This window comes from Balaenoptera musculus, chromosome 11 (assembly GCF_009873245.2).
Source record: "Balaenoptera musculus isolate JJ_BM4_2016_0621 chromosome 11, mBalMus1.pri.v3, whole genome shotgun sequence".
Classification (NCBI taxonomy): domain Eukaryota; kingdom Metazoa; phylum Chordata; class Mammalia; order Artiodactyla; family Balaenopteridae; genus Balaenoptera; species Balaenoptera musculus.
The window spans coordinates 70,593,215-70,621,158 of NC_045795.1; the positions used below are offsets into that span (position 1 = coordinate 70,593,215).

At 42.5% G+C, this 27,944-nt stretch overlaps 1 protein-coding gene across 4 annotated transcripts in view; it reads right to left on the reverse strand.

Moving 5' to 3' along the window:
* ERC2 (ELKS/RAB6-interacting/CAST family member 2) overlaps positions 1–27,944 on the reverse strand; it is a 962,898-nt gene that overhangs the window by 176,132 nt on the left and 758,822 nt on the right. For 2 of the 4 annotated variants that reach the window (XM_036870130.1, XM_036870129.1), the window contains exons 17-18: positions 26,628–26,759; positions 11,511–11,576 (exon numbers count right to left, since the gene is read on the reverse strand). In XM_036870130.1, the coding sequence (XP_036726025.1) occupies positions 11,550–11,576; positions 26,628–26,759 (159 nt within the window). In that variant the 3' untranslated portion in view covers positions 11,511–11,549. The remainder of the gene's footprint in view (positions 1–11,510; positions 11,577–26,627; positions 26,760–27,944) is intronic. The other 2 variants (XM_036870128.1, XM_036870127.1) reach the window with 1 other exon arrangement.

The window sequence follows — 27,944 nt, forward strand, 5'->3', positions numbered from 1 at the left end:
ATAAAATACCATTACGGAGCACTGTTTACAAATGAACATCTGCAAAAGATTCTGATGACAGAGAATACTAATGTTGAACACCAATTAAGTGAAATGTAATCTCTCTCCAAAGAATCCAATTCTTCTCATTAGTAGACATGTTATTACAAAATTTACACTCATTATATTCTGAATCTCATTAATGAAAAACTTGTGAAAATTTGCTTTCTTTCTTGTTATATAAGTACTTATATAATACTCTTGATTTTGCCTTTTGGCCCACAAAGTCTATAACGTTTACTATCTGGCCATTACAGAAAAAGTCTGATGAGCCTTGACTTCGGAAAGTGGCCAGTGTGTGGTAAACAGCACAGGAGCAGAACTGCTGGTTCTCACCTCTGCTGACATCATAGCCCTGCATCATTTCCATCATGAAGGCAACTTGGCTAAAGGCCCCAAATTCTCCTTTATAGGTCTTACTCAACACTGGGCATATATATCCCTCAAGTTTCAGATAAATACTGGATAAAACATAGCTGCTCAACCATAGTAAGGAAAATAAAAGCTTAATGGTGGGGCTGGGCTATGTGCCTTCTTTTCAGGCCCATTCATTCGTTCTTTTTGGCACAGGATTCTGCCAGCTCCTAGTTAACGATCTCAAACAATGGTGGTAGCTCCACCTGCTAGGGCAAATAGCCCATCCTGAAGCCCAAAGAGACAGCAAGTTGCAGCAAACCTTTCCCCAAATATATTCCCAAAATACATTTTCCCCAGATAGAGTCTATATAATTCTAGATGAGGGTCTGGGAAGAAAAAGGTCCATGAGCAATTAAGCATGGTAGACCCAGCCAAACCTCTCTTTCTTTCAGAATGTGACAACTGGCCTGAGGACACTAGCCCATCAAAGGCTCTGAGAATGCCTGCAGTGAAGAAACCTATTTGATTCTGTTTAATCCAGTTTTACTCAAACTTGTTTGAACATAGAATGATTTTATTATAATTTTAAAATAGTAATTCTTAATATCCAGTACCATCAGTGCTCTGATGAACATCCTTAGGGAACTATTACCACAGGGGAAGGAGCAGCTGACCGAGAGTCAACTTTCTTACTTTGTAAAATAGGCATGGTGCTACCTGCCTGCTACCCTCATAGAGCTGATGGGGGATCAGAAGAAAATCAGAGACAGACGTGGTCTATTTTCTCTAAACTGGTGAGGGAGCTGTGTGAGTGAGACAGAAGTGGGAGAAGTGGCAATGTCAGCCCTCAGAACTTTGAAGATGTTTCTGACGATGAGTGGACGAGGCATGGTGCAGTCGGGCTGAAGGCCTCCCTTCAGCCTCCCCTGCCCCCAGCGTGATTTCTGGGAAAGCAGTGATCATCCCAGGGGGAGATGGAGAGAGCCCGTCCTTCCCTGTTCCATCCCATGCCCAAGGTGAGAGGCATGCCAAAGGCAGACACCCAGTTACATAAAGCTCCTGGAAGGCCTTGGTGGGTGGGAGTCCCAAGCCTCAAACCAGGTGCTTGCACTCTCCCACAAAGTGTGGAAACAGCTTCACAGTCTGGCCTTGAAAACATGTTAGTGCGTTCATAACTTAAAGAAAAATAATAACAACGAGAAAATTCATCTGGCGTGTCTCAGCTTGCACTCTCACATGCAGTAACCGCCTTATCTGACATATCAGATTTCACCGAGTCCCAAGCCTGTTGTGCAAGGAGGAACAAAGATTACTCTTTGGTTCCGAACACTTCCTCATTCTCCCTCTCTCGTCTCCACATTCTGCTGACAATTGTACTGAACAACCTCCGAGCCTGAATCGAGTTTCTGATCGGCTGGTGGACATGCTGTCAGTGGGGCAAGCCATTCCTCTCTCAGAAGAAAACAGGTGTTCTTTGATTTCCTAGTGTCACCTGCCTTCGGAAAGAGGAGCGCAGAAGATTTCCCCTGACATGGTTTCCTCGTGCTCCCAAGCTAGTGCCATGGTGCCAGGAGATACAAGTATAAAGAATAAACAAAACCATAAAAGTAACCAATAAGAGCAGCAAAAAGCCCCACAAGCAGAACCTAATCACAACCCAATGCCACGCAAGGGACAATGGGGAGACTCCCTTTTTAATCACGGAGGGGTTTTTGTTTTTGTTTTTGTTTTCTGTAGAGGGATTTGTACAGAAACTCCTCTCAAATAATGCAGTTACATCAGAGATCAAGGTGTGTTGAAAGAAGAATGGCTGCTGGGGAACAAGCAGGGCTGCTAACCCCACCACATGCTGACTCAGGGCAGCCACGGGCACCCGGGCTACGCGGGCTGCCACCTGAGTGCAGAACAATGAAGCCTCATTCCGCTGTCAAGAACCAATGCATTGGGCAGTATAACTCCCCCCCCTGCTCCCCAGAGGGCTGTAGTATGCCCACCCCAGCCTGCAGAGGCTCTTCCCACTGCCTGATGAAGGGCAGAAATCAAAATGATAAACCGATTTCAATTTGTCAATGTGGAAAATCAATCCTGTGGCACTGAGTAAATAACAACCACCATATAGCCTTTGCTACTTTAAAGGCTTAAAGCAACACTTAAGAGTGGTGGAACCAGTATTTGAACTGGGTCTGTCTGACTCCAGAGCCTGGGTGCTACCAACCACTTAGCACCAAAGACTACGCAAAGTCGGATTTGTCTCTGTCAGTTATATATTTACATGACCATATCTGATAGGGAAAATGTGCTTTAAGATGGTACTTTCTCTGAATGAGGACTTTAAGAACTTTTTTCCTGATTCCTCATTAAACTTTCTGTTTTTTGCAATGAACATAAAAGTAATAAATGGCGAAAATAAAGCAGTGGCTGTAAGGAGCTTAGAGTTTTCCAGAGAAAGTGATCTTTGTAGTTTTTGTTTCAGAGCCTCATCCTACGTTTTCCTCTGAAGGACGAAGGTACAATGTATGCCAGAGGGGTCTTCAGCCACATATGGATATTTGTCTTTTTATTCTGAGTTTAATAGGTTTCATGGAGCAATGGTCTTTTCTCAAAAAGATGATAACAAACTCTTCTACATCCTTCCGGGAGCCCTGTTTCCACCACTCCGCACATATACACAGTGACTGAGGCACTAAGGACCTGTGACCACTGACACAGACATAACAGGAGGGGCCAGACTTATTAGGACACACAGTGGGGTAGCAAATGAGCCAGGCTGATCCTCAGCCTGTGGAAAGCTCCCTGAAGCTGAAAGAAACAGCAGGCCTCCTCCTTATGCAGATTCAGCATCTCAGTGATTTTGTTACCATGGGAACAGGTCTGTGACAGGGAAGGCAAGTGTGGCCTAGTGTTTATGAGGGCAGGATCTGCATGGGAGAGATGGGGGCAGTTTAGACAAGGGCCTGGCAGGAGAGAAGTTTCTGTTGATTTATGCTGTTATTCTTAGCATTTGCATTATATTTTCTGGAAAACAAAGCTAGAGGGAATGCATTACCATCCCAATGTCTCTGATAGACATGTTCATGGGGAGGGGACCTTGTGGCCACCCAGGCAAAATGGATCCGTAGTGTCTGTTTCATGAGATCATCTGATAGCGTAGTGGGCCCGCACGCTTCCTTCAGAGATCATGTTCCGCTGGGAAGGCATACCTGGGGAAGGCCTGAGGATGGAGTTAAGACCCATCTGGGCGTGGTCAATGGCTTCTAGTCAACTGATGACTCAATGACAGAAAGGAATATTTCAACCATTCTGGTTGAAACACCCAGTGGTGACCATAAGTATATACTCTTGTTTTGGATGTTGTCTGGTTTTCCATTTTGTTGGGGATGTGGAGATGACTGGAAGGAGATGGGACTGGGGTTCCTCTCCCTGAATCACCAAGAAAATTCTGGTCCAGCTTATTAACACTGCCTACCAACTGGACGGCTCCCCAAAGCGGTGTCTACTCTCGGTCTACAAGTCTAGGAATGAGACCTATGGGTGATCTTCTGGAAGAGAGGGTGTGTAACATTTTGATGTCCCAAGCATAAGACAATGTACAGGCAGGATTGTCACAAATGGTGATGCACGTCTCTCTGGCACCTGCTAATGTCCGGACAGTGCTAAATGCCATTGGCTCCTCTCTCCGTGTTCTCACCCATGGCTGGATTTCCCAATGTCCACTCAGCTTATTATTTTTCTTTTAGTGTTCAGTTTCCATACCCCTCCCACCCATTGATATCTGTGTCTCAGATTAATTTTCGCCAGATGTGAGTATCTGAACTTCTCCAAGATTTGTTACTTTCTCTTCATGATCCTAACCTTCTTTGGGCCATTTGTGTGATTTCTCTGACCTCCCTAGTGTTTCCAACACATCCCAAATTAGTGTCATCTGCGACCTTCCTCCACATGCTCTTTTCTCTCCTTTACAGATCATTAATAAAAAAGGTTAAACAAGACCAGACCAATACCACACTCTACAGCAAATGACAAAGGGGCGGGAGAGGTTGAAGAGCTCCCTGTGAGCCAGCCCTGGCACAGGAAGGATGTAATGTAATGCAGCAACACTCCGCTAGACGCCTCCCGCCTCTGGCCCACAGTCATTTATCACCACTGTTTGTTTATGATTTCTCAGCCAGATTTCAGGTCCTTAGAGTGTGGTCATATCCAAGCCAACATACATTGCTTTGCCAGGTAACCCTTACAAGCTCCAGAAAAACTCATAAGAACTTATTTGCTGCGCTCGATTCTGCTTAAAAGCTTCTCCCCCTGTCCCCAACCAAGTCCATCATACTTGAGAGCAGAAAATGGTGGACTGCAACATCAACACCCTTTTCTCTCTTTCAATTCATCAGCTCACAATTGGTCATCAAATATTTGTTGGCTTTTCATATTATTCACTCGATTTTTCTTCGAGCTGAAAGAGACACTCTGCTAGACATGGACTAATCCAGAGTCTCCAGCAATCAAACCTTCCTTTGCTAGACCTAGGTGCCATTATAATCAAAAGTAACTAAACAGGGTGTGTTTTTAGGGTAACGATGCTTTAAGATCTGCTAGAAAATGTGTAGCTGGCTCGTATAGCTTTGGTCATAAAAACAGATTTCGCTTTTGATTTTCCTTTCTTCTGTCTTTTCTCTTATCCCCCAAAGTCACCCATCCCACAGTATCAACTACTTTCTTCAGTTGGCATATAGAGTCCACTCTTCTGAGCACAGTTGCAATAATAACAGTGATATTCTCATGAGGACTGGCCTCACCGTGCATCAGACATGGCTAGGCATCTCATTCACCTCATCTCATCTAATCCTCACAACAGCCCTGGAAGGTGTGTATAACCTTCTCCAAATGAGGAAATCGAAGAGCGGAGAGGGAACAACACTTGCCCAAGGCCACCCAGCCAAACAGTCTCTGGATTCAGCCCAGTCCAAACCCAGACTGGTTTGAATCCAGAGACCACACTATGAGCCACACTGCCACACTGTCACCCAGTTTCTCATAGATTAGCGGTTCTTCACCTTTTCTGAGTCACTGGCCCCTATGAGTATCTGTTGAGGATCACAGATACTCTCTCTCCTTGGGGGATGTGCACATACCCACATCAAAGTCTGTTAACCATGTCCAGGGGTTTGCAGACCCTTGGGGGTTCATGAACACCAGCTTAAGAATCTGTGTACTACTCTAAATTCCTCCAGGATAGGAACTGTACTTTCTTCACTGCCTCAACTCCAGTACTGAGATAAAGAAAATTTTTTTAAAGTTATTTATTTATTATATTTATTTTTGGCTGTGTTGGGTCTTCATTTCTGTGTGAGGGCTTTCTCTAGTTGTGGCAGGTGGGGGCCACTCTTCATTGCGGTGCGCAGGCCTCTCAGGGTCGCGGCCTCTCCCGTTGCGGAGCACAGGCTCCAGACGCGCAGGCTCAGTAGTTGTGGCTCACGGGCTTAGTTGCTCCACGGCATGTGGGATTTTCCCAGACCAGGGCTCGAACCCGTGTCCCCTGCATTGGCAGGCAGATTCTTAACCACTGCGCTACCAGGGAAGCCCCAAGAAATATATTTGTTTTTTGAATGAATTATTGATTGAAAGAACTTGGGGTAGGACATTCAAGCTGTAGCTCTGAAGAACAGCTTTACAAGCCTGAATAGAAGATCTAAATATATAGATACCTTCCAGAGGAGCAGAGAAGCCAAAAAAAGAAGGTAAAGGGGGAAGAAATGAAGCAAAAACATTTCATTTCACCCAGGAATTAATTCTGCAATTGGAAGTAGGCAGAGTCCTTGTCAATGGTGGTTCTGAAACATCTAGTAGCTACTTCTAGTTACTTCTCGCCCTAACTCCTGAAAACTGGTTACTGAAAGCTTCTTCTGCAGGAAATAATAACTCGGAATTTTAAGATAGGAGCCAAAATCTCACAAGGTTTGCCTTAACTGACAGAATTCTTGATGACTGAGGATCTTAGGAAAAACTGCAAGAACCAATGGCATCTTCCTCCTTTTCATCCTTCTACAACTTTGGGAGCTCGGTTTTTCTGTAGACCACTGTGCCCACATGTCTCCCTATTCTATGACTGCTGATTTTTCTTCGCAGTCTTTGATATTCAATTCTCTCCTTTTCTTTAAGAGTCAGAGGAGACACACACTCTGGAAGTTGGACTCCAGCTATGCTTTAAACTTGACAGCCTACACGTCACTGCAATGAGAGGCCAAAGATTCCCCTGCTGAAATACAGGCAAACGGAAAACAGGGGATCAAAAGTCTGCCTTTCCTTGGCCAGTCTGACTGGACACGTGGGGAAAACAGAACAGAACAGGACTCCTACTCAGCCTTCAGCCTCCAATAATGGTGTGTCTCAGCATTGACACCCAAGGTAGAAATCTGGATGTTCTTGATTTAATCCTCTCTCTTAACTCTTCATCAAAGTCCTGCTGACTTCACTTCCTAGTCTCATCTCCAACTTATCCACTTGTCTGCATCTCCCCCACTGCTCCCCTGGCTCAGCACCATTAATTTTTTCACAAATGATGGAACAGCCCCTACTTCTGCTCTTCCTGCCACGACAATTCAACCTCCACACAGCAGCCTGGATTGTTCTACAACATAAATCGAATCATGTCATGCCCCTGCTTAAGATCCTCTAATTTTCTTTTCATTTTTTTTCACTTTTCTTAGGCTAAAACCCAAACTCCCTACCTTGGCCTAAAAGGCCCTATATGATCTGGCCCCCTTCCCACTTCTTCATCTTCATCTTACTGTCTTATTTGCTACCCAGAGTTATGGTTTTAAGCTCCTTCAGCCCATAAAGCTCTTTCCCACCTTCGGCCCTTTGTTAAAGTAGGTTCCTCTTGTTAATCTCAATATCTTCCCAGTTTCCATCAAAGCAATGATCAAAATGTATAAGGTTTCCATTCATATATTTATATTCTTATGGTCTGTTTCCCTAAACCAGATTGTAAGACCAACAGGGTAGCAACCGTGTCTATCTTACACATCACTATTTTCTCAGCACCTAACCAAGAATTTAACTTTTTAATGAAAGAACAGATGAATAAGTGAAAAACGACTGAATGAATGGATAAATGAATGAATGAATGAAGGAAAATTCTTAGGAGCCAATGGCACAAGGAGGAGATGTATCAGATCCTCAGTCATAGGAGATGTGGGTTGAATCAAAAACACTAGTTGGTATCCTGGTACAGCTGATGTAAAAGAAAGCCTCCACTTTGCGGAGACATCAAGACTTCAGCTGAGGAGGCTGAGCACAGGGACAGCAGGATGAGCACAGGCCTTGTGCCCAGACCTTCTCTGCTAAGAGAAGGCACGAAACGTAGAAACTTCCCAGCCACAATAAAATACCTCCTTCCTCATTCTTCCTGAGAGGAGGCATGCCAAGGGGTTCCATGGGCCTTCGAGCACTGTTTCTGTGTGTGCAAAACCCCCTCCTCAAGTCTACGTGCTCTGTGACTCATACACACACTCACTATCCACGTGCTGGTGGCATAGAGCTACAATTCTTCATTTTGACAGGACGCATCTACTAGCATCATGGCCCTGGGCCAAAACTTGTTAATGCCCACATCTGTATTTTTACGAATCAGGTCCTAAACATTTGCATATGTTTTCAATGTAGAAAGACTTATTCCTTTCTAGTGGTTTAAGAAACAAAAATGATCTTGTGTTCCATGTCTGCTCAGTTACGAGAGTTCACAGGAAAAGCTCAAACATTCAAATGTCAAGGCAGATGTGGCACTAGATCTCGCAAGGTCCCTCACTATCCCACCTCACTGAATATTCACAAACCAAAGTGCCTCTTGGGGGTCCAAGGAAAGCACCTTCATTCAGTGGAAATGCAGAGTTATTTGCTGACACAAATGATTGCCACATCAAGTGGATTTTCCCGAAGGAAAGTAACGGAGAATTAAGCAGCTGCTTTTCCTGTATTTTCAAAGCAAGACAGAAAATGCAGAAGGGCTCCAAGAGCACATTTTCACAATCAAACTGGGGGGTGGGGTAGGCAAGGGGACAGTGGTTGAATACACATTTCACTGATGCCCATGAGGGCAACAAATTGCTGGAAATGTGACGCTATGGGGTCTCTGCAAGAAAACCAGAAAAATAAGGTAGGCCAAAGGTAAATTCCAGCCATAAGAAAATAGGAGTGGGGATGAGCCAACAGGGAAGGGGACTGGAGAGGAGTTGGAGGCAGAGTATAGGAATATATGGTGGATCTAAGCAGCACGGACTACATAATTTGTGGGGCACAGGGCAAAATGAACTGCGGCGTGCCTCGTTCAAAAATTACTCACAGTTTTAAGACAGTGACAGTAGAGCATTAAACCAAGCTCAGGGTTCTGTGGACTACACAGGTCACACGCTGATAATGCCGGGCTGGGGCGTGAGGTTTATGGGGGGAACGACTAGCTCTAGGGGCTGTCAAAACTCTTTAGAAAAGCAAACTTCTTCCAGCCCACTTTGCTCTCAGAAAACACCACCCTTGAAAGATCACAGTGAGACAAATAAATCATGCCTGGGCTAGTATCTAGAGGTGCCAAAAAGGGGAGGAGCTGTCAGGTTTGTTATGTTAATTCCAATTTGTTGTAATTTTTGGAGCAACTTTTCCTAAATTATGATTCATTTCAGCACCAAAACACTAGATTCAAGTCAGGGCCTTCTGTTGCTATTATAAGCATATTACTGATGCCTAGTAAAATAACTTCTTGTAATGTTTCTTTTATAAGGGCCATAAATCAAAATATTCAAAACAGTTAATTTTTAATGTGCCACTATTATCCATCTTTAGTTATAAATTTAATGTCTCCTTGGGCCCCACAGACTGTAATGCGACTCAAAACATGCAACGGCTGTTCAGCAAGAGAAGGTTCCCCCAGTATCTCATTATTTAAATCCTTAAGATATGGTTTTAAAAGCCTGAGGATATCTGAGCAAACTTGTTTAAAGGAGTCATAAAGAAAGATAAGTAGTTTTCCTCAGAAGCCTATAAAATTTATTACAGCATATAAAGCAGGATTATATATTGACTAATTTTCAGAAGACATTTGTTTTCTGGGGTACATGGCGTTTGGGGAAATTTCATGAAAGAATAAGGAGGATGGGGATTTAACACCATTGTCTCCATCTACCTTGAGCAAAGCAAGGCTGTCTATGGGCCTTGGCACCAGTTCCCCCCTGAAGACGACAAGGTTCCTATCTGAGGGGATGGCAGGGCGGGTGTCAAGAATCTTGTGAAAGAGCAATAAAAATTTTTATTATTCAGGAGGAGACACAAATGCAGCCCAGTGTCCTAACACTTATGATAGCAGAAGCAGCTCCAAAAAAGAGCCCCAAGAAGGACTTACACTTCTCTAGGCAACCCCCAAACTCGTAGAACCTTCCTTTGCCTACCTATTCCACGCACGTTGTGGGCAGGTTTCACATGGTCACTCTTTAACATTATAAAATCTTTACTTCTCATTTAAAGTTGTTTCAGGTCAATTTACATATTTATTAGCTTTTCTGTATGAGTAAATGCAATGTTTCTCTTAAAGTTTTTCCTAGATAGGGAGTCTCTCAGACAGAATCTTAGGAATTTCTCTGGTTTCCCTACCTCCCCATATTGATAAGCTTCCCTTTGGAACCACTTTGCTTCTGGAAGAGTTAATTCCAGTGTTGTTTTCCACTTTACCCAGGAAAGGGAGAAGAGAGGCGATAGTCTGATGTGACCAGGAAGCAGGTTCTACTGGCGGCAAATGGGTCCAGGAAATGTTACATTTTTACTATGTGGGAAGATGTTGTAAAGGAAAATCAAACTCCTGTGTGTTCCCTAAAGGACCAGAGAAAGCAGTCTGACTCACTGGTGGGACCTACAACAGGTTCAACTGAGCAGTGAAACACATCAATGAAACTGTCACCCACAGGCAAAACACACCAGTTACTGTTTTAAAATTCGTGTGAAGCACCACTGTTACGGAATATGAAGGCAAGACTTGGAGAAGGGCACACCTGTTGAGTTATCCCAAAGAACTGCCTCTCTAATCACAGACCTGGGACATTTCACATTTGTCCCAGAAAAAGAACGGCACATTGAGTACTTTTTGACTGTGGCACACGATCTACCACATTTCTTGCTCTGAACACAATGGCATATACAATGTCACCAACTTCAACAGCATATTCTACATCACCATAGGTATATTCAACTCCAGAGTGTTGCAGCTTGGTGTTATACAGCCTGCAGTATCCTGAAGAGATGTGATTCCCAGCAGCAAAAGTCCCTAGAGTTCAGTGTTCCATTTTATAACACACAGCAATTACACACACCACTATTCAATTATAATGCAGATAGCCCAGAAATAAAGAGTGGGTTCTTAATAGCTAAAAATCAGCCTTTAACAGAGCAAAACCCTCTGAAAAATTCAATGCATGAAACATAACGCAAAACTCCACAGAAGCTCAATTGTCAAAAAACAACAGATATAATACCACTCATGATACCTGCCAATATTAATATTTCTATTCTAATTCACTTAAAGAGCTACAGTTACCCATTCACCATTACTATGCCTTGATCCTTGTGTTTTCTTCAGAACTGCCATAGAAGAGAGTACAATCCATTAAATGGGCTTCTTAGAGATGATAGTTTCAGCTCCATGAAGATAAACAGTTTTATTTCCCTTATTCCTTGCGAAACATGTGACACAACCAGAAGGAGGTGAGAGTCACACCATACTGGCATATCTGGTAAAAGCAAGCAGTTGGCTGAAAACCACGACTGGAGAATCGTGACAATTTCTGAGTCCACAATCATGCCTTAAAAAGTGTGGATAAATCCTAACCAGGGCATAGTTTACATTTTAAATAACATAAAAACATTCGACTCGTGCTCAACCCAGCCCCAACAAGGCAGCACAATAATGTGGTTGCAGGGAGGGGGAGCAGGAAGGAGGGAGCTCTTGGGGGTGGTCACAAAACACAGAAGCAAACATAGGGCACACTCACAAACATCAGCAAACACAATTGAGCACACATACCATACCACACTAGAATGCAATTTTTAAAAGAAAAATGATATAAAAGATGGTTTCTCACCCCTCAAAACAAAACTGGAACTTTGGTTTACAGGCCCGGCTATGCCCATATGCCCTCCTCGTCATCCTGCGGCCGGCCCAGGGTAAGGAGGTGCACGGAGAGGAGGGGAACACCGGAATGAAAGAAGAGAAGGTTAGTTACACTGTGATGCACTACAAAGGCACACTGATCTTCACTTTGTTTTTTAATCTTAAAGAGCAAGGGAAAAAAAAATCCACAGTAACTTAAGTGCCACATCACTGACTTGTCAAATACATAACTGAGTTTTGTATCTATGGCAACCCCTACACAAAAACATTCCACCCACCCAGCTCTGAGTCTGTGTCAAGATTGGATTAGAAGATTAAAATTAGTCTACATTAGCAGATGATTATTTTTTTGGAAAGCATGCAATCTGAATTGCATATGCCTAAGGAGTAGATTAAATCTTTTAAGTAAGCAGAGAAGTAATTATAGTAACCAAATACCCTTAATTTCTCTTAAGCTTAAAGTATCAATAAAGGCTGAAGAAGAATTAAAAAAAAAAAAAAACAACTCCGTCGACTTGGGTGGAACAAACTCCTGTAGCATGCGATAATTCACATTGGTTATTTCACAAAGGCTCAAACATGCTGTGATCTTCTTGATTTGTCAGGTTCTATTTTGCTCTCAGCATAAAAGAGGATGTGCCCGCCATGGAATGATTATACATTTGCATGGAATGATTATACAATTGCAATCAAATAAGTTTCAAAGCAAAGAGAGTAAACTTTCAATTCAGTAAAATGCTTGTAGAAAGGAAGTTTTGTTTAACTTAAAATTGTGTCCAACTGTGGATAAATGGAAACTTATTTGGTCTGAATTCTTGTTGAAAACGTTTCCAGAATGGTTCAGGACATTTTCCTCTCTTAGTGAAGAAGCCGATAGGTAGGGAAATTGAATCTTTGCAGACAGAAGTATATCCACCAACACAAAGTCCTGTTTTGAACAAGAATTCTCATTGTTTACTGCAAGGATAGAAACAAAGTGTAGAAAACTGCGTGGTTCATATCCTGGTCTCACACATAATTTGGGAGCTGTGTCTTTTAACAAATCCCTGACGAAACCAGGTTTTCCCATGATTTGCTTTTTGTTTTGAAAACCTGGAACAGGAAAAACAATAACTTGGAACATTTTCTCATCATATGTATCCTTATGGCTTAAGTTGTTGTAATATTAGGTTGAATAATATGAAAATGTCTATATTTGACCATTTTTGATCTAGAAAACAGCAATTTCACACAGTTCAACCTAATATTGCCAACAGGTCAAGGTAATTTTCATCTACTCAAGAATTTAGATCTGTGGTCTTTGAAATGAGTTTTCAGATAATTTCTTCCCTTTGTATTTCTGTAAATTTTATTTTGTGCATTTAAAAATATTATTCTGATAAAAGGAGTTCACCAGACTGCCAAAAGGGTCTGTGGCCCACAAAGAATTAACAATGCCCCACTGATTTGAGTCAATCAAGTGATTTGCACAGAGTCTGAATTGGACAACTCAGTATGAATTTGTACTGACAGTTTGGATAGTAATATTCTGGCAAAAAATAAGGTACAATTGATCATCTTAGCTGGGTCTTCTCATGTAAAATTTACCTGTGTTTATTTATCACTACACAGTCTAGTAATTGCTCCTGGCAATAAACTTCCCTTTTCCCTACATAACTTGAGAAATATGGATTTTTACATTCATTAAACTTCCTCTCAGTTCCTGGAGAAAAGCAAAGTTGATGTCCTTTTTTATGCTAATTAAGAAGGAAAGTCTACAGCATGGGACCCTCAGGCATCCACAAATGGATTTCAAAGGGTCTAGCAACCCCTTGTAATTCAATGCAGAATGTTGTAGGTATGTGTGTAAGTATATATCTCTGGATGGAGGTCCTAGCCTTCATTATAAGGTTCCTGACCCCCAAAGTCAATGGCTACAGGAAAACTCCAGGCTCAGAGTCACAGAACAAAATAGAAGGTTTTCCCTAAAATGCAGCCCACAGCCCCTGCTGACTGCTTCTAAATGGCTGTAAAATCACTCTCCTTACAGAGCAGTTTATTTCATTTTGTATTTAAAACCCAACAGCATGTATAGATTCAGTTTGTTTCAAATCCATTCATAGATGATTTAAATTTTAAAAAAGAAGAAAGAAACAGGAAAGAAAGCCATTGCCACCAAAATCTACCACTATTTTCTTAACAGCGAAATGTGGTCTAATGCAAATCACTTTTAGCAAATTAAATATATTAAAAAGTGGTAATTAATTATGATTGAAGCAGACAGGAGTTGTAGCTCGAAAATATACACTGCCAATATCACTACTGTGCCTCGTCCACCATAGGAATAAAAAGGAGCTCCCAGATGTCGAGGGTTATTAAAAGCCAGATGTTGAGATCGACGTCTTATATGCTGGTGAATAAAATAAAGAAATATGACAGTCCAATATAAACTTTGCTAACATTTAACATGGCAGAAATGTGGATAAATTCCTTCAGTGAACTCAGAATATTACGCATTTCTTTCAAGGTTTTAGTTTCTAAAGTTTAAAGTTTTTAAAAGAAAATAGAAAGGGAAGTGGTGGCCATTTCTGTTCTCTCTAATCTTCAAAGTTTAAACATGAATTGACCCTAATCACCAAGTGATCTGGGTCAGAGTGAGTGTCCGCTTGGGGAATAAAAAACAAAAATGCAGGAGCTAATCAGAGACGGAGCTCCAAGCATTTCCAAACGTTCGCAGCTGTTTGACTCCTGCACTGCCTGCATCTTTGTATGCAAATGTTAATTTCCTCAGCAACCTTACTGCACAGAAATGTAAATCTGGGGACCAAAAAATAAGAAACAGATAAATGTCACTTGATCCCTAAATTCATGCCAAGTTATTTAGAAATTCTTGGAGTTTTAAAATGTATCTATCAGGCCTGGGAGAGTCTGTTTCCTTCCCTTGTTTTTCTGTTTTCAAATCGACTTTGCAGTCGGGTTTCTGGATGTTGCCTGGTGTTTGCTCCCTTGTGTGTTCTCTGGGAGTGATTGCTATGCCAGGAGTTGCCAAAATATCTGGATGGGAAGAAAGCCTCTCTAGTCCATCCGTCATCCGCCTGCTTTTGTCCACAGCATCTGGGGATGGAACATCCAAGGTGGGCTGAAGCCCAGAGCATAGTGACCACAAAACACAGCAGATATTGACGAGGGGGGAGGCTTAACTATCAAATAAACTCAGGATGTATCTACGGCTCCAGAGATGATATGAAGCCATGATGGAAGTCCTGCAGTCCCAGATGCTGCGCTCTGATAGGGTTCTCTAAGTACTGAGATAAAACAAAATCCCTCACCGGATGGGCTGCTCATGGGGCTATGTTGATGACAAGATCTAAGGGCAAAGTGACTGAGTCATCACTGACAAGACAGGAGACTTGCCATTGTGGGGGACATTTATTAGCCCCAGCAAAGAAGGTCTGGGAAGGAACTCCATAATATGACATGATGAACGGCCCAGTGTAAACCTTTAATTGGTCTTTATTTTGAAGTATTAGATATAGCCAGCAGGCAAGCCCTGGCCCATCACAGGATTTTTTTTTTTTAAACATCTGCAATTTTCTTTGAGTTGATAGCTGGCTTTTTTCCTGAAATCGAAGCACTAGGTTCCTAATGGGGACCTTACTGTCACACTTGTCCTGGCTGGAAATGAGAGTGAAATTATGGAAGCATCACTCTCAAATCAGCCTACTGCCTCTGTAAGAATTCAGCCAACTGTCTCTGCCAGGAAGTTCAACCTGGCCTCCTTGTGGAAAACGCAGGGAGACTGTCCTGGTTACTTACAGGGTGTGGCGTGGACAGTCACCAGACCCACCCCTACTCCTACTACAGTTCATGGCTTCTCTGACACTTTCTGCAAACTTCAAGCCCCAGGACTCTGCAAACTTTGGCCACGCAAGCCACAAAAGCAGGACCATAGCGCGGGATTTATGATGTGCTCTGTGCCCAGGTTCGAGCAAAGCAACTCCTCTTGGCATTTCCAAACTGCAGGCTTGGCCAGAATTGGCAAAAGAAAGCATGTGTAAAGGAAAGCAGTGGTCGTGAACCTGGAAACGAGGGTATTGAGCCTCAAGCCTCGAGCCTTGTCAGGGCACTAATGTGTTTTCTCTCAGGGTCAAGTCCAAACCTTCCCTCTGGAAACCTCCCATTTGTGTCTTCCACTTCTCCTGCCTCCTAGAATGCTTAGCCCATAAATGGATGTCTCTGTTCAGGTGATAAGGTCAGGAATGGCTATAAACTCTTACATGATTTGTATTTGTTACAGCCTGTGTGACCCATTTGCAGACAAGTTCTCCCAAAGAATAGAAAAGTCCTATCTAGATTCAGATACCTGCTTTGTGTTCTGTTTAAGTATAAATGTTAATTTATTTCTGACCTGGGCTAGAAATGAGCCAGGGGGTATTAGCACCAGCTCCAGGTTAGAGAGAGTGTGATGGCTTTCCAAGTTTCTTCACTAAGTCTCACCAAGACACAGTTATGGGGAGGCTCTTTGTGCAGACAGGGAAAGGCAGGCTCAGGGAGAAAGATGAGGTAGCTTGCTAAAGGACACCTGGCCAGGAGCTGTGGAGCCGGGATCAAATTTCAGTCTGTCTGACCACAAAGGTACACTGTCCTGATATGTGAACTTTGAAGCCACAGAAAGAAGCCTCATTTTGGCCCCAGAAAACATCCGATGGTTCTGCTTAGCTCAGCTCTGAAGTCCTTAGGACTTTGCACTGCCCTTTTGCAAGCTGTTGAAGGTCCTGGTTGGAGCTGGATGGTACAACTTAGGTGGGGTCTCTCTGGCTCTTGGAAGAAAGAGAACCTCACATTCACACAGCGGCTGTCCCTTACAGGGCATATCAGCAGCACCCCAGCAAATTTCAAGGTCCCTAAGGGAAAAGGCAGCACCTCCACTCCCTTCACACTGCCTCACAGCGTATGTGGGAATTTAACATGTATTTTCAAATGAGTAAGTATATAAGGATCGGTCCTTGCTTTTCTGAATGACTCCACTCCACTGAGAGAGAAGGCTGCCTGGATTCCAGAGTTCCTTAGGGCTGCCAAGATCGCGTTTACTTGTTTCTCCGCAGAATGGTTCCGTCCCCTTCTCATTGTACTAGCGGCACTCCTGATTTATTCTTCTAACCTGAGTTGGAGAAAGCTGAACGCCACTGGCTAAGGGGCAACATGATGGGCGATATCCATGTTTTCAAAGACACATGGGGTTGTTTCTCAAGGGAGAGGCAGAGGCTGCAAGCCGGTGCAGCCTGGTTGGTTTTCAGCAAGTCCACCTCACAGGGACCCCCTGAGGCAGACAGCCATCTCAGTCTTCTTTGTGGGGCATTCTCCTTCACTTCCAATGTGGCATCTTTAGGCACTTTCTCAATTTTCTGGACTATCATTATAGGGTGACTTGAAGAAACTAGTTTTCTATTTCCTTCAAGCAAAAGTAATTCTGACAAACCAATCTCTAGTGCCTGGTGCCAGCTCTCCCAGCTGAAAGATACAAGATACCCAGCTGAAGATAGAAATGCTGGAAGGCTGTACTTTGGCCAACAATATTTTTTTGGAGCCCAAAGTCAACATCTGCTCAAAGCTGAGCCACTGCCAGATAGCCATAAAAAAGGGGTGGGGTGGAGACAGGCTTTATTTTCACTCCCTCATCCATCAGTCATTAACGCTTGGCTTTGTTAAACAGAGTGAAAATTGTGTTTTTTTACACGATTCTAGTTCTGCTGTTTCCTGGCTAGTGGGCAACCAAATCCCCTAGCCTCTTGACTTTTCACTTCCTCAGTTGCCTCAAAAAGAAAATGGGATCAGAAGACCCTGACACTTCATAGGGTTGCTGTGTGAATTAAACTGGAGAATGTAAATTAAACTACCTTGTAGACATTACAGACATATACAATATAACTGGGCACACCATTCCTGTTGGTAGCATTTGATAGTTTGTCACTCACTATTATAACAAATTACTTGATACTGCCCTAAGACCACAGGCAAAAGGGTGTATGTAAAAAGGATCTGATAGTGTAAAATAACTATCCTTAGTTATTTTAACATCTCTGGGCTGTTCAAAGCTAGGGTTTATTCAGTTCATTAATATATAGATGCTGAAACAATTTTTAAAATGTTATTGTTCCATAAATAAGGTAGTTTTCAGAACCTGTGTGTGTGCAGTAATGTTTAAAGAATGTTTCCAGTTCTCTTTTCTGTGGTTTCCTATCTCCTGAGTGCTGCAAGTGCCTGGGGTATGGAAGACCAACACGGTCCTTATTACATCAGTTCAAGAAAAAAGGAGAGGCAACGGTGTTTAGCAATAGAAAATGGATTTCCCTGCTTCCAGACCTTTCAAGGTTGGCCACCCCCTTTCAAAGGGGGAGCTGAAGAGCTGCCTCTTAGACAAATGTGACTGGATTAAAGCAGCAAGTTGAAAAGGAATCAATGCTTCCATGTTGCCAAGATGAGTTACGTCTACAAGCTGGGGAGGGTAGACTGTGTCTGAAAAACCCCTGCTGACTCAAAAGATGCTGCAACAAATCTCTTAATGAAACCCTAATACTGCAAACAAGGTTTAAAACTAAGAGGAATCAGGGAAAGGGGAGAAAAACAGCTCTACCCAAAATAGAGTAAGACTGAAATCTTCAATGGGCTCAAATCTCCTTTAAGGAAAAATCCTTTTCTAAGAGGAAGATCCTGATGCATTAAGCAGCTCTGCCTTCTTCCCAGACCTGAAGACCCTACCTGGCAGGATTTATCAAATCGTGCCCTCATGTGCTTACATGTAAGGAATTAACATCACACCCAGATTAAAGAGCTCTGGCAATAACCTGCTCTTCTGCAAAGCCAGCTGCCTAAGGGCTGTAGCAGCCCCGCCCGGCTTCCTCTCCTGTGGCTGTAATGGTTGGGTGAGCACATAACAGCTAGGAGAGGAAGGAGCAGTTAAATACCTCCCTCAACAGTTCAGACACTTGTCCTCATTTCCTTCCTTACCTGTGGCCTCACACACAGCCATGACAGGGTCATTCCAGAGCTTCTGCTCTTAAAAACAAGCAAACAAATAAACTGCCACCTTTATTTCCCAATGGTGAGAAACCACATATTCCTCTGGTTCGTGTTTTAGTGGCTTTGGGGATTTCTGTTAGTCTTTGAGGGATAAAGGGAAAAACGACATCTGAGCTATCTTTCTACTTCATGTACTTAAAAAAAAATCTGTTGAGTTTTAAATACAGCATCTTCCAATCTACTTGTGATAAAAGGAGCATCAGAAAAGGGGCAAGTGAGCACAAGAAAAACAAATTGGCAATTACGTGTGCTGAAGGATGTTAACTAAACTTATTCTGGTAATCATTTCACAGTATAACCGTATAGCAAATCATTATGTTGTATAACTAAAATTAATACAATGGTAAAGGTCAATTATATTTTGATTTTTGAAAATTAATTTATTGTTTACAAAAAGAAAAGAGGCAAGTGGCTCACAAGATTTAGTTCAAAATGCATTCCAGGATATCTTTTGACTCCAGTTCTCAGAGGACTGGCCTAAGAGTGGGAACAGTTGAAATCTCTGAACCCTTATCCCATCCAATAAACATCAGCCCAACAAGAGGTTTCTTCATGGGTTTTTGAATTTGAAGGTTTCATCCCTACTTGAAGCCAGAACCCAAAGGCTTCTTCCAAGAGGTGGTCCATGAAATTAGATTTGCAATGCAAAAAACCTCTATCGTCTCTTGTTCAGTCAAGCTTCAGACATACTAGCTTGGATGGGAAACTGATATTAAAACCCTAAGACATGTAACTTTTCTTATTAGGTTACTGTCATGGGGAACAAAAATTTTTTTGTTTGTTCTGAAACTATAGTAAGTTCTGATATGTGGTAGTTAATTTTTCTTCTATGTAGGAAACATGAAAATGTATTTACACACACATACATATATGTATATACAATGTATATTCAAACACGCACTCAGGGGAAGTTAGGGACAGAAATTTCTAGTTAAACATGATCTTGAGAAATTCTTCCATATGTGGAAAAGTCCTCAGTTCGTCTGACATATAGCTATACATACATATATACACACAGGACACTATGTATACATTTATCCCACATTCATTTAACCTCAAAACATAAAATAAATTCTTTTTTTTTTCCTTCCCTAAGCAAAAGCTAGGAATAACAACTCTATATACAGAATCCATCTTCTGGGGGGCAATGGAGCAAGTTAAACCCCTCGTCTGTTTGTTAGAATTCAAAGGGCTGCACTTTGGCTAATCTGTTGGTGAAAGTGCAAGGAAAGCAGGGCATCAATCACAGAATCCCAACCAGCATTTCACAAAGAGGGCAAGTGGGGAATCCCAGGGCCTTGAGTTGGCTTTCTGAGAAGTAACAGGGCCCAGGGAGGAACTGCTGTGACTTCTTCCTTCTCTGGGTGGACAGTGAGACTCCACCAACTCCTGTTAACCAAACATAAAATTCAAGGCCCTGGGAGGAAGAGGAAGAGGAAGAGGAAGAAGAGAAAAGCAGGGGGGTGGGTGCGGTTACAAGACAGTTCTGGGGCCAAGAAACACATGGGGCTTGGAAATGTCACCTGCCTCCAACCACACCTCCATGAGGACCTGATGGCTGGAAGTTCTCCTCCTATGCGAATGCTCTGCAGGACACTGACTAATTCAATCTGGGAGCTCAGGAGTATGCAGCATGGACAGAGGTGGGAAGGAGAGAGAGCAGGAACCTTGTTTTTATTTTCGGAACTAACTCTACCTTATGGGTTTTTTTGCCTGAAAGAAGAGGGTAGAGGGGACATGTTTCGAGACCAGAAATCTCAAAACCAACGTGGCGAGCGTTGCAGCTGCTTTGAAGAGAGCACAGGTGCAGTCGGCATGGCGAGAATCACTGGGATAATTTCATTATATCTTACAATACGATCTGTATATCTGTCTCATGACCACTAGTTTGAAAAGAAAGCCAAAGTTAGGTCTGGGTTCTCTAGTGAACAAGTTATTTGATGGCTTGTGGGAAAACAACATGTGTCTCAAGCAGAATTCTATAGGAATTTTCAGCAGAAAATGGAAGTGGACATTCAGTGCTCTGAAATGTGTCCAGTGGTACAAACTCATGTTTCAGCTGAGAGCCAACACATGCTGGGACCACACAGTAAACAGGAGCAACAGAGAATGGACCAAAGATCACTATTTACATCTGCAGGCAGATTCTGGAAATTGCCAAGTGGAGTGGGTAATATTTAGGATTAGGGCAATCAAATTTCTAGGAATAGATTAGCAGAGTGGACACCCTAAAGCTGAGGATGCAAAATAGAAAACCCAGCTTCTGCCACAATAAGGTCACTATCTGAAAGTACTCCAATAGCCCTGGCTGATCTGATGGCAGCCCTGGGCCAAGTGAAGCATCCTCTACTTTGCTCTGGGGGCCTGACCTGTCCCAGGCCTTGTGTGTACAGAGGCTCATGAATGAGTAAGCAACAGAATGTGGATCCTGGCAATCCACTGCCAAGGGCCCGCTGTAACCTAGAGCAATTCCCCTCCTTCCCTGTGCCAGGCTCTCTACTCCTTGAGGATCTCACTCTGGTGACTCTAGGGCAGTGGGAGAGTCGTAAGAAGCCACATTTTCACTGGCACAGTGACAGCAGGAATAGAGAAGAGTAAAGGGCAAGGGGAAATGGGGGAGAATGAAATGAATGGTCACAAACAGAAGAATGGAAATAATGTCGATGAAGGCTGGGGCAAATGGGAAGAGAACTGATGGGATGACATTTTAATTCAAATTTGGAAAATAAATCAAAATAAGAGAAAATTTGCTACAGTTGGACAGGAAAGGGAAAACACACATTTGCATTCTAGAGGAAGTCGATATTGTAGCCATGCAACCATATTTAATACATGTGGTTACATAAATATATCCATACTGACATCCAAGGAGGTTTGCCCACAGGGTACAGCACTCAGAGACTCAGGCCCTTCTCTTGGGCCTGTTGATTTTCAGGTGTGTGACTCTGAAAAATTAACAGCCTCTCTAAGCTCCAGTGTCTTTATCTGTACAATGGGGATACTCCCATCTGCCCTATTTCCCAAAGGTACTACGAGAACAACTCATTCAACAGACATTTATCAAGTGCCTACTGTGGGCCAGACAAGTGTGACTGTGCTTTGCAATATGTAACCAAGAGTATGAATATGACATAAGATACGACCCCAAATTTCCTTAATCAATTTAATAAGTCTTATGCCTCCATGCTCCTGGACTCCGCAGCCCTCCTTTAGAAGTAAGATCTCTATAAGTAAAATGTGAAATTTAAATTTCAGTTGGGATCTGAAAGTCTTCAAGGTGCTCAAAATGCCTTGATCTTTCCAACCCCTGTGAGTGAGAATTTCCATTCAAAGAAAGAGGGAGAGAGAGGAGAGGGAAGCTCTAGGCTTGGAAAGTGGCCATATATTCTGGGGTTTCCAGTCCAAAAAGAATGTTTACGTTTTTGCCAGTTAGGCCCCCACAAATTAGAATCAGAACCACAGATGCTTTACCAAACAGAGGTGCATTTTGCACACAAAAAAGCAGTTAGATCCAGGTCCTTAAAGACCCAACATCCAACTCAAGACCCAAGGACAGAAGTGTGAGTCCTGGAAGCCAAAGGGCAGTCTGAACAAGCCTGGCATTTTGAGTTGGCTGAAGTGTGGTGTTCACCCTGATGCCATACTTTTCTTATCCATGGGGTTATTAGTCCATACCTGGGAGCCACTGGAAGGAGATTAATGAAATATGGCTATAAAAAGCATACGATGCCTAGAAAAATAAGTAAAAACTCTTGGCATATGGTAAGACAAGGAAAGATGCTACTTATAAAGAAAATGACAGAGAGTGACAATGACAGGTACAGAGGGCATTTAGGAGAAGTTGCGTTTCCACTGAGCTTTTCTAAAATCAGTCAGACTCGGTAACTTCAATAAGATAAAATCACTAATGAGTCTCCAGCATGTACTATTTATTCTTTGGTCTTAATTATTTCTCAAAGCTCACCAGTAGCTTGTGTCATTGGAAATATTTGTTGTCTGCCTCTGTGCCCGCTTCTTGGTTTGAAGGATTTCCTAAGGCATTACTGGTGTTTCTCTGAATGTTCTGCTTGAACATATTCAATGACTGTGGCTATCCTGGGGGTCACAGGCCACCAAATATTAACTGTTCCTTTCTTGGGTAGGGGGTCTAGGCTGTTGGACTGCCACACCCCACTGACTTCTCTTACATGTTCTCCATATTCTCTTCCCCTTATGACACTCATTTTCAATCTCTGAAGAGCCATGTATTTATGATTATTCTCATTTTCCTGGGTCCTCATTCTTGTAATGGCTCCCTTAATTCCAATCTATTGATTTTTTTGGTGGGATAACTCATTCTCAGATGTTAGAGTCTGAAAAAAAGTTATCCTAAGAAATGAACACTCTCATTTTCTGCTATGCAAAGCATAAGGAAAATTTGCCTCAAAACTTCACCTTCTGGTGAAAAACACTGGTGGAAACTGGATCAGCCCTGTTTTAAACTGGGCAGTCTCTTTCTTCACCTGATACTCTGAGAACAGTATTTCTCAGAGCACAGATGTTACTAGAAAAGAAGAAGAAGAAAAAAAATTCCATGATCAAATAAATCTGGGAAATGCTGGGTTAAATAAAATTGGAGAGCTTTCTTTCTTATACGGCTTTATAGATCCTTTGATCTGTTAATTGTACCGAGACTCTCCAAGATCGTGTCATAATACACAGCACTTTCCCAAAATTCTTTGCCCACCAAATCTTTATTTCAAGACTTTCCTCATGGGACTAATGTTCCAAACGTTACTTTGGGAAATCCCAGTCTAGACTTATAACCCTTGGATTCAGTTTCTCCCAAGAAAGCAAAATCATAGCAAAGGAGAAAGGGATAGGGAAGAAATGGAAAAAGAATCTAACTCTGCAAGTACCTGGCAATACTTAAATTGAATTTCCTAAGGAAAAATGAGTTTCTCTGGAAAAGTAGAAAAGTGGCTGATTTTTTATATTTCTTCATTTTCACATGTATCTGACCTCTTAATAAAGCTCAAAAGGCAATGTCAACATTTTGTAGCCCCTCTTCTAGAAGATATAGTTGGTCAGCCTCATGACCACAGGAAGGTCAGGGCTGGAAGATTCATGGGCAGGGAATCAGGAATCCCTGGAAGAGACCTTTCCCCTTTAAGTCAGTTCAATTAACATCAAGAGCGTTTAGTTTAAATCTCATCCAAATCAATCCGTTATTCAGACTCTAATGTTGTCACATACTGATATAAAGCTGTCACTTTCTCCAAAGAAGTAGTTCCACTCCATACATATTAGTATATATACTTACACAATTATGTGTAGCTTTTGCAATCAACTGGGAAAGACTTCCCAGCTGTTCAATAACTGTTACAGTCTGGGACTTACTTAGATTTATAACAGTGCACATATTGATAGATGAGTTGGTGAATATGAATCTCAAAATCCTGTATAGGGGAAGGCATCACTGTCCAAGACCTGGGATACCTAGTCAGAAAGGGCAACCAGCCCAGGGGATCTTGCCATCTCCGTCATTGGAGTCAGCCTATTCCTACCAGGGCTCCTAACTTAAGCCTCCTTCTCTGATTGAAAAAGTGCACCAAGGGAACTTTACAGCCTAGCTGACTCCAGTTTAAAACCACAAAGCTATCCTTCTGATTAAGGGTATTTCACTTTCACAGTGAACCCCACTGCAGTTCCTAAGTCATGGGCCCCCTAATTAAGTTATAACTACCTGTTATCTGTCTTGTTCTGATTGACAAGATCCTGAACAGAACTGAATGAGACATCAGACTTTTGCTCTAAACCAGACAGCAAACCCCTTGAATACAGGGGTATTACCCATCATCCTCTTCCCCAAGCCCAGCAAAGTGGCCGGCGTGGAACATGTGCTCCAAGTATCGGGTGAATGAGCAAAGACCCAGCAGCAGGACTCTAGTCAGTTGAGGACCCCCTGCTCTCAGGGCCTGGATTTTTCATCTGTAGAAGAGGATGAGGCTCTCTGCCTCTATGTTCATGGCTTGCTTACATAGTTACTGAGATGGAGAATGTGAAAGCGGAGGGTCATCACCACCTTCCTAACAGCGCCAATGAGAAATGTGTACCAGAGGTCCTGACCACGTATGTTAGTCAGACATTCCTCAAGAAATGCTAATTCTTCTGTGGAGGGCACCACCCCTGAGCAATTATTTCTGCCCCATGACAACCTCTAGTGTCTGTAGACAAACTTAAGAGGGTCAACCAAACAGGCAAGTACTCTAGTCTAATAATTAAAGATCTCTGGAAAGGTATCCGGAGACTAACTTTTGTAAAAAAATATCATTCACAAGGAAGGTAAATTTGAACTGGTGCCGTGTTTCTAGCAGGACACATTAGTGTATGTGTCTCCGTGATGAAACAAGACTGTTATCTCAGCAGGTGCTCGTGCAAACTACTTCCCCAATTTGCTTCCAAACCTTCTTTCCGTCCCTATAGTGTTCTCTGTTCCTGTTTCTCTGGGGGAAATTCCAGGGTGGCCTTCTAGCACCCATAAAGCCTTACACTTACACCTCATGGCAGAAGGTCAAGGAGCAAAGGGCAGGGATCAAGAGTGAGAATGGATTAGTCAGCAGGATGCCAGGTATACTGGGGCAGGTGAGTGTGGGGAGGTGGTGGTGGTTGTGAGGGATGAGAACTGAATAAATAAAACCAAATCAGACCCAAACCACAGACATACGAGATAATGACATAAAGTTAATCTCTCTCTCCATTTTGCTGATCTCCAAACTGAGAACCATTTTTGAGAGCTAATGACATAAACTGGTGCCTTTCTGCACTTGGCTTCAGAAACTAAGATGTCCTGTGTGGACATCTTCTCCAGGGTTGAGGTCTCCGAGGGCAAATGTTTCCCAGTACAAGGATAGGGCCAAGCTGGGGGCGAGGAGCCCTCCGATTGGAGCTACCTCACTGCACAGCTCCAGGGGGTATATTTTATGTTGTGTACTATATAAAAGGTGCCCCCTGGAGTTGTACTACTGGGAAAACACCTTGGAGACTTGGAATCTTAACTTCTCCTATGGGATGGAGTGACATGAGGTAAAAAGGAAACAGAGCCATCTGAAAAAAAAATTTTAGGAGTACAATAAGCACCCGTTCCTCCAACAAACAGGTAAACCCCTACTCACACAGGTAATTCAAATAAACCCTTCCCTCACATATTTAGAAATATAGAACAAAGGCATTCACATTTACCCAGATGATTCCATTCTATTACCTATGACCCCATCCCTCTTAAAATTTATTGTATAAGTTAAACTACTTTAAAAAAAAGGTCATAGTACAATAAAGGAGGAATTACTGTCAATATTGACTATATTATCCTGCTAGTTTGCATTTAATTTCATAATTTCCACAAAATTTACCTTCAAGAGTTTTAATGCTAAACATAAATAGTTTTTGCATGTGGTGGGTGAATGTGAATATCGTTGAAAACCACAAGAGGGCTGTGTTTTTGTCAATCCATCTCTTCACTTCTTTACTTAGTTAACGGAGAAGATAGGGTCCAAATCAAATAAACTGGACCCCTTGACTTCACTGGCTAAAATGCAAGCAAAACTGATTTCTTTTCATGTTGTTTTACCCCACTTTTAATTTGCATCACTAAGGAATTTTCTAGGACTGTCCTCACCAAACTCAAGGCTTCTCTGATTGCCAAGCTCATGGAAACAAAATGCTTTCTCTTAAAACTCTGAAAGAGACATTCCAGAGTAAGCCACCATTAGATACTGAGCCAGCAACAGACTACATATCTATGAAAGAAGAAAGGAGAGGAGGAAAGAAAATGCATAACATAAACAAGAACAGACAAAACCTTAAAGAGGAAGGAGAAAGGAAAACATTTAGATTCCTTGAGTGATGGAAATAAATACCAAAGCTATTAGTTTCAGTTCAAAGAACGTATCACTTTATGCTGTTTATTATTTCTTGAGGATTATTTATTTTATCTTAAAATATCCAAAGGGTAAAAGGGGTCTTGGAGGTAAGCGGCAATGAAACTGACCTGGTCAGGAGAGGGCCTGTGATTGGAATGTTGCGACCTCCCAGGAGATCGGTGGTGGTGGTGGTGGTGGTGGTGGTGGTGGTGGTGGTCCTCATCATAGCTGTCCGCCATCAGCTTCATTCTGTTCTGGGTCTGCACAGAACAAAAACCAGGGAAGATTCCATCAGGAGCTAGAACACCAGCCAAAGAGACTCGGGGCATAATTACAGCACCTATAGGGCTCCCTTTGTTCCTTTTTTAGGAACAGTTCTCATTTTTAGTTACATTGAAACTTAACAAAGAATGCACCATGCCATGAGCTTTGGCGAAAGAGGTTTTGTCACATCCTTGAAGCCACTATGTTGCTGGATCTCCATTCAGAGACATAAGTGTACTTCCCCCACGAGATTTAAAAGGCAATAAATGGACACATACGAAAGTGCTTTGTTTTATGTTATCAAGCGATCACAGAGATCCAGAGTAAGCCTGCAATCACATACTGTCAATGGTCACATCCTACACTCTAGAGCAAGCAAGAGAGGGAAGCCCTGGATGACAAGATGGAAAAGGCCTGGATGGAGACAGAGAACTACAGACAAACAGTGGCCTTGCAAGACAAGGCAGAGAAATCCACTTAAAAGCTGCCAAACGCAAAAATACTGATGGGGATGGTTTGTTACCATGATGACTTCTAGGGAAAGGGCACTCTATGGACATTTTAACTGATATTGTTCTTGGAAGAAATTAAGCAAAAAAAAGAGAAGTTGATGGAAGAGAGCTTTACTCCCTGTTATGTTTGTCACATGAGACAACTAGGTGTCATAGTTAAACCCCAAGGGCCACAGAATTGTACTGTTTTATTATGTGGGGCAAGAAAGAGACCAACGATCAATCGACCTAACAGGGTCACAGAATCTAGAAAACTGCCTAAAGACCATGGAAAAAGGCAGATAAAGATATCCAGCTCAGAAAGCCAGGAAATGTAGAGACGACAAGTGTGGGTTTGGAGATGAGGCCGTCTGGGGTCAAGTGTTGCCCCACCTCTTTGCTGGTTACGTGGTCTCCTGAGAGTTAACTATTTCTAGGCCCCAGTTTCCTCAACTTCAAAATGGGAGCAATAGCACCCCCTTCCCTGGGGTTGTTCTAAGGAGAAAATGATATGATGGACTTCAAGTCAGTCCAGGATCTGGCACATAATGGGCTTGAAATAAAAGTCATGCTACTATTACTATTATTGTTGCCGTTGTTTACTGGAAGACACTTCTCCTTCTTAATACATGTTGTTGCCTTTGCCTGTGACACCTCCCCCAGCCACCTTCCCTTGCCTCTAACTTCTGC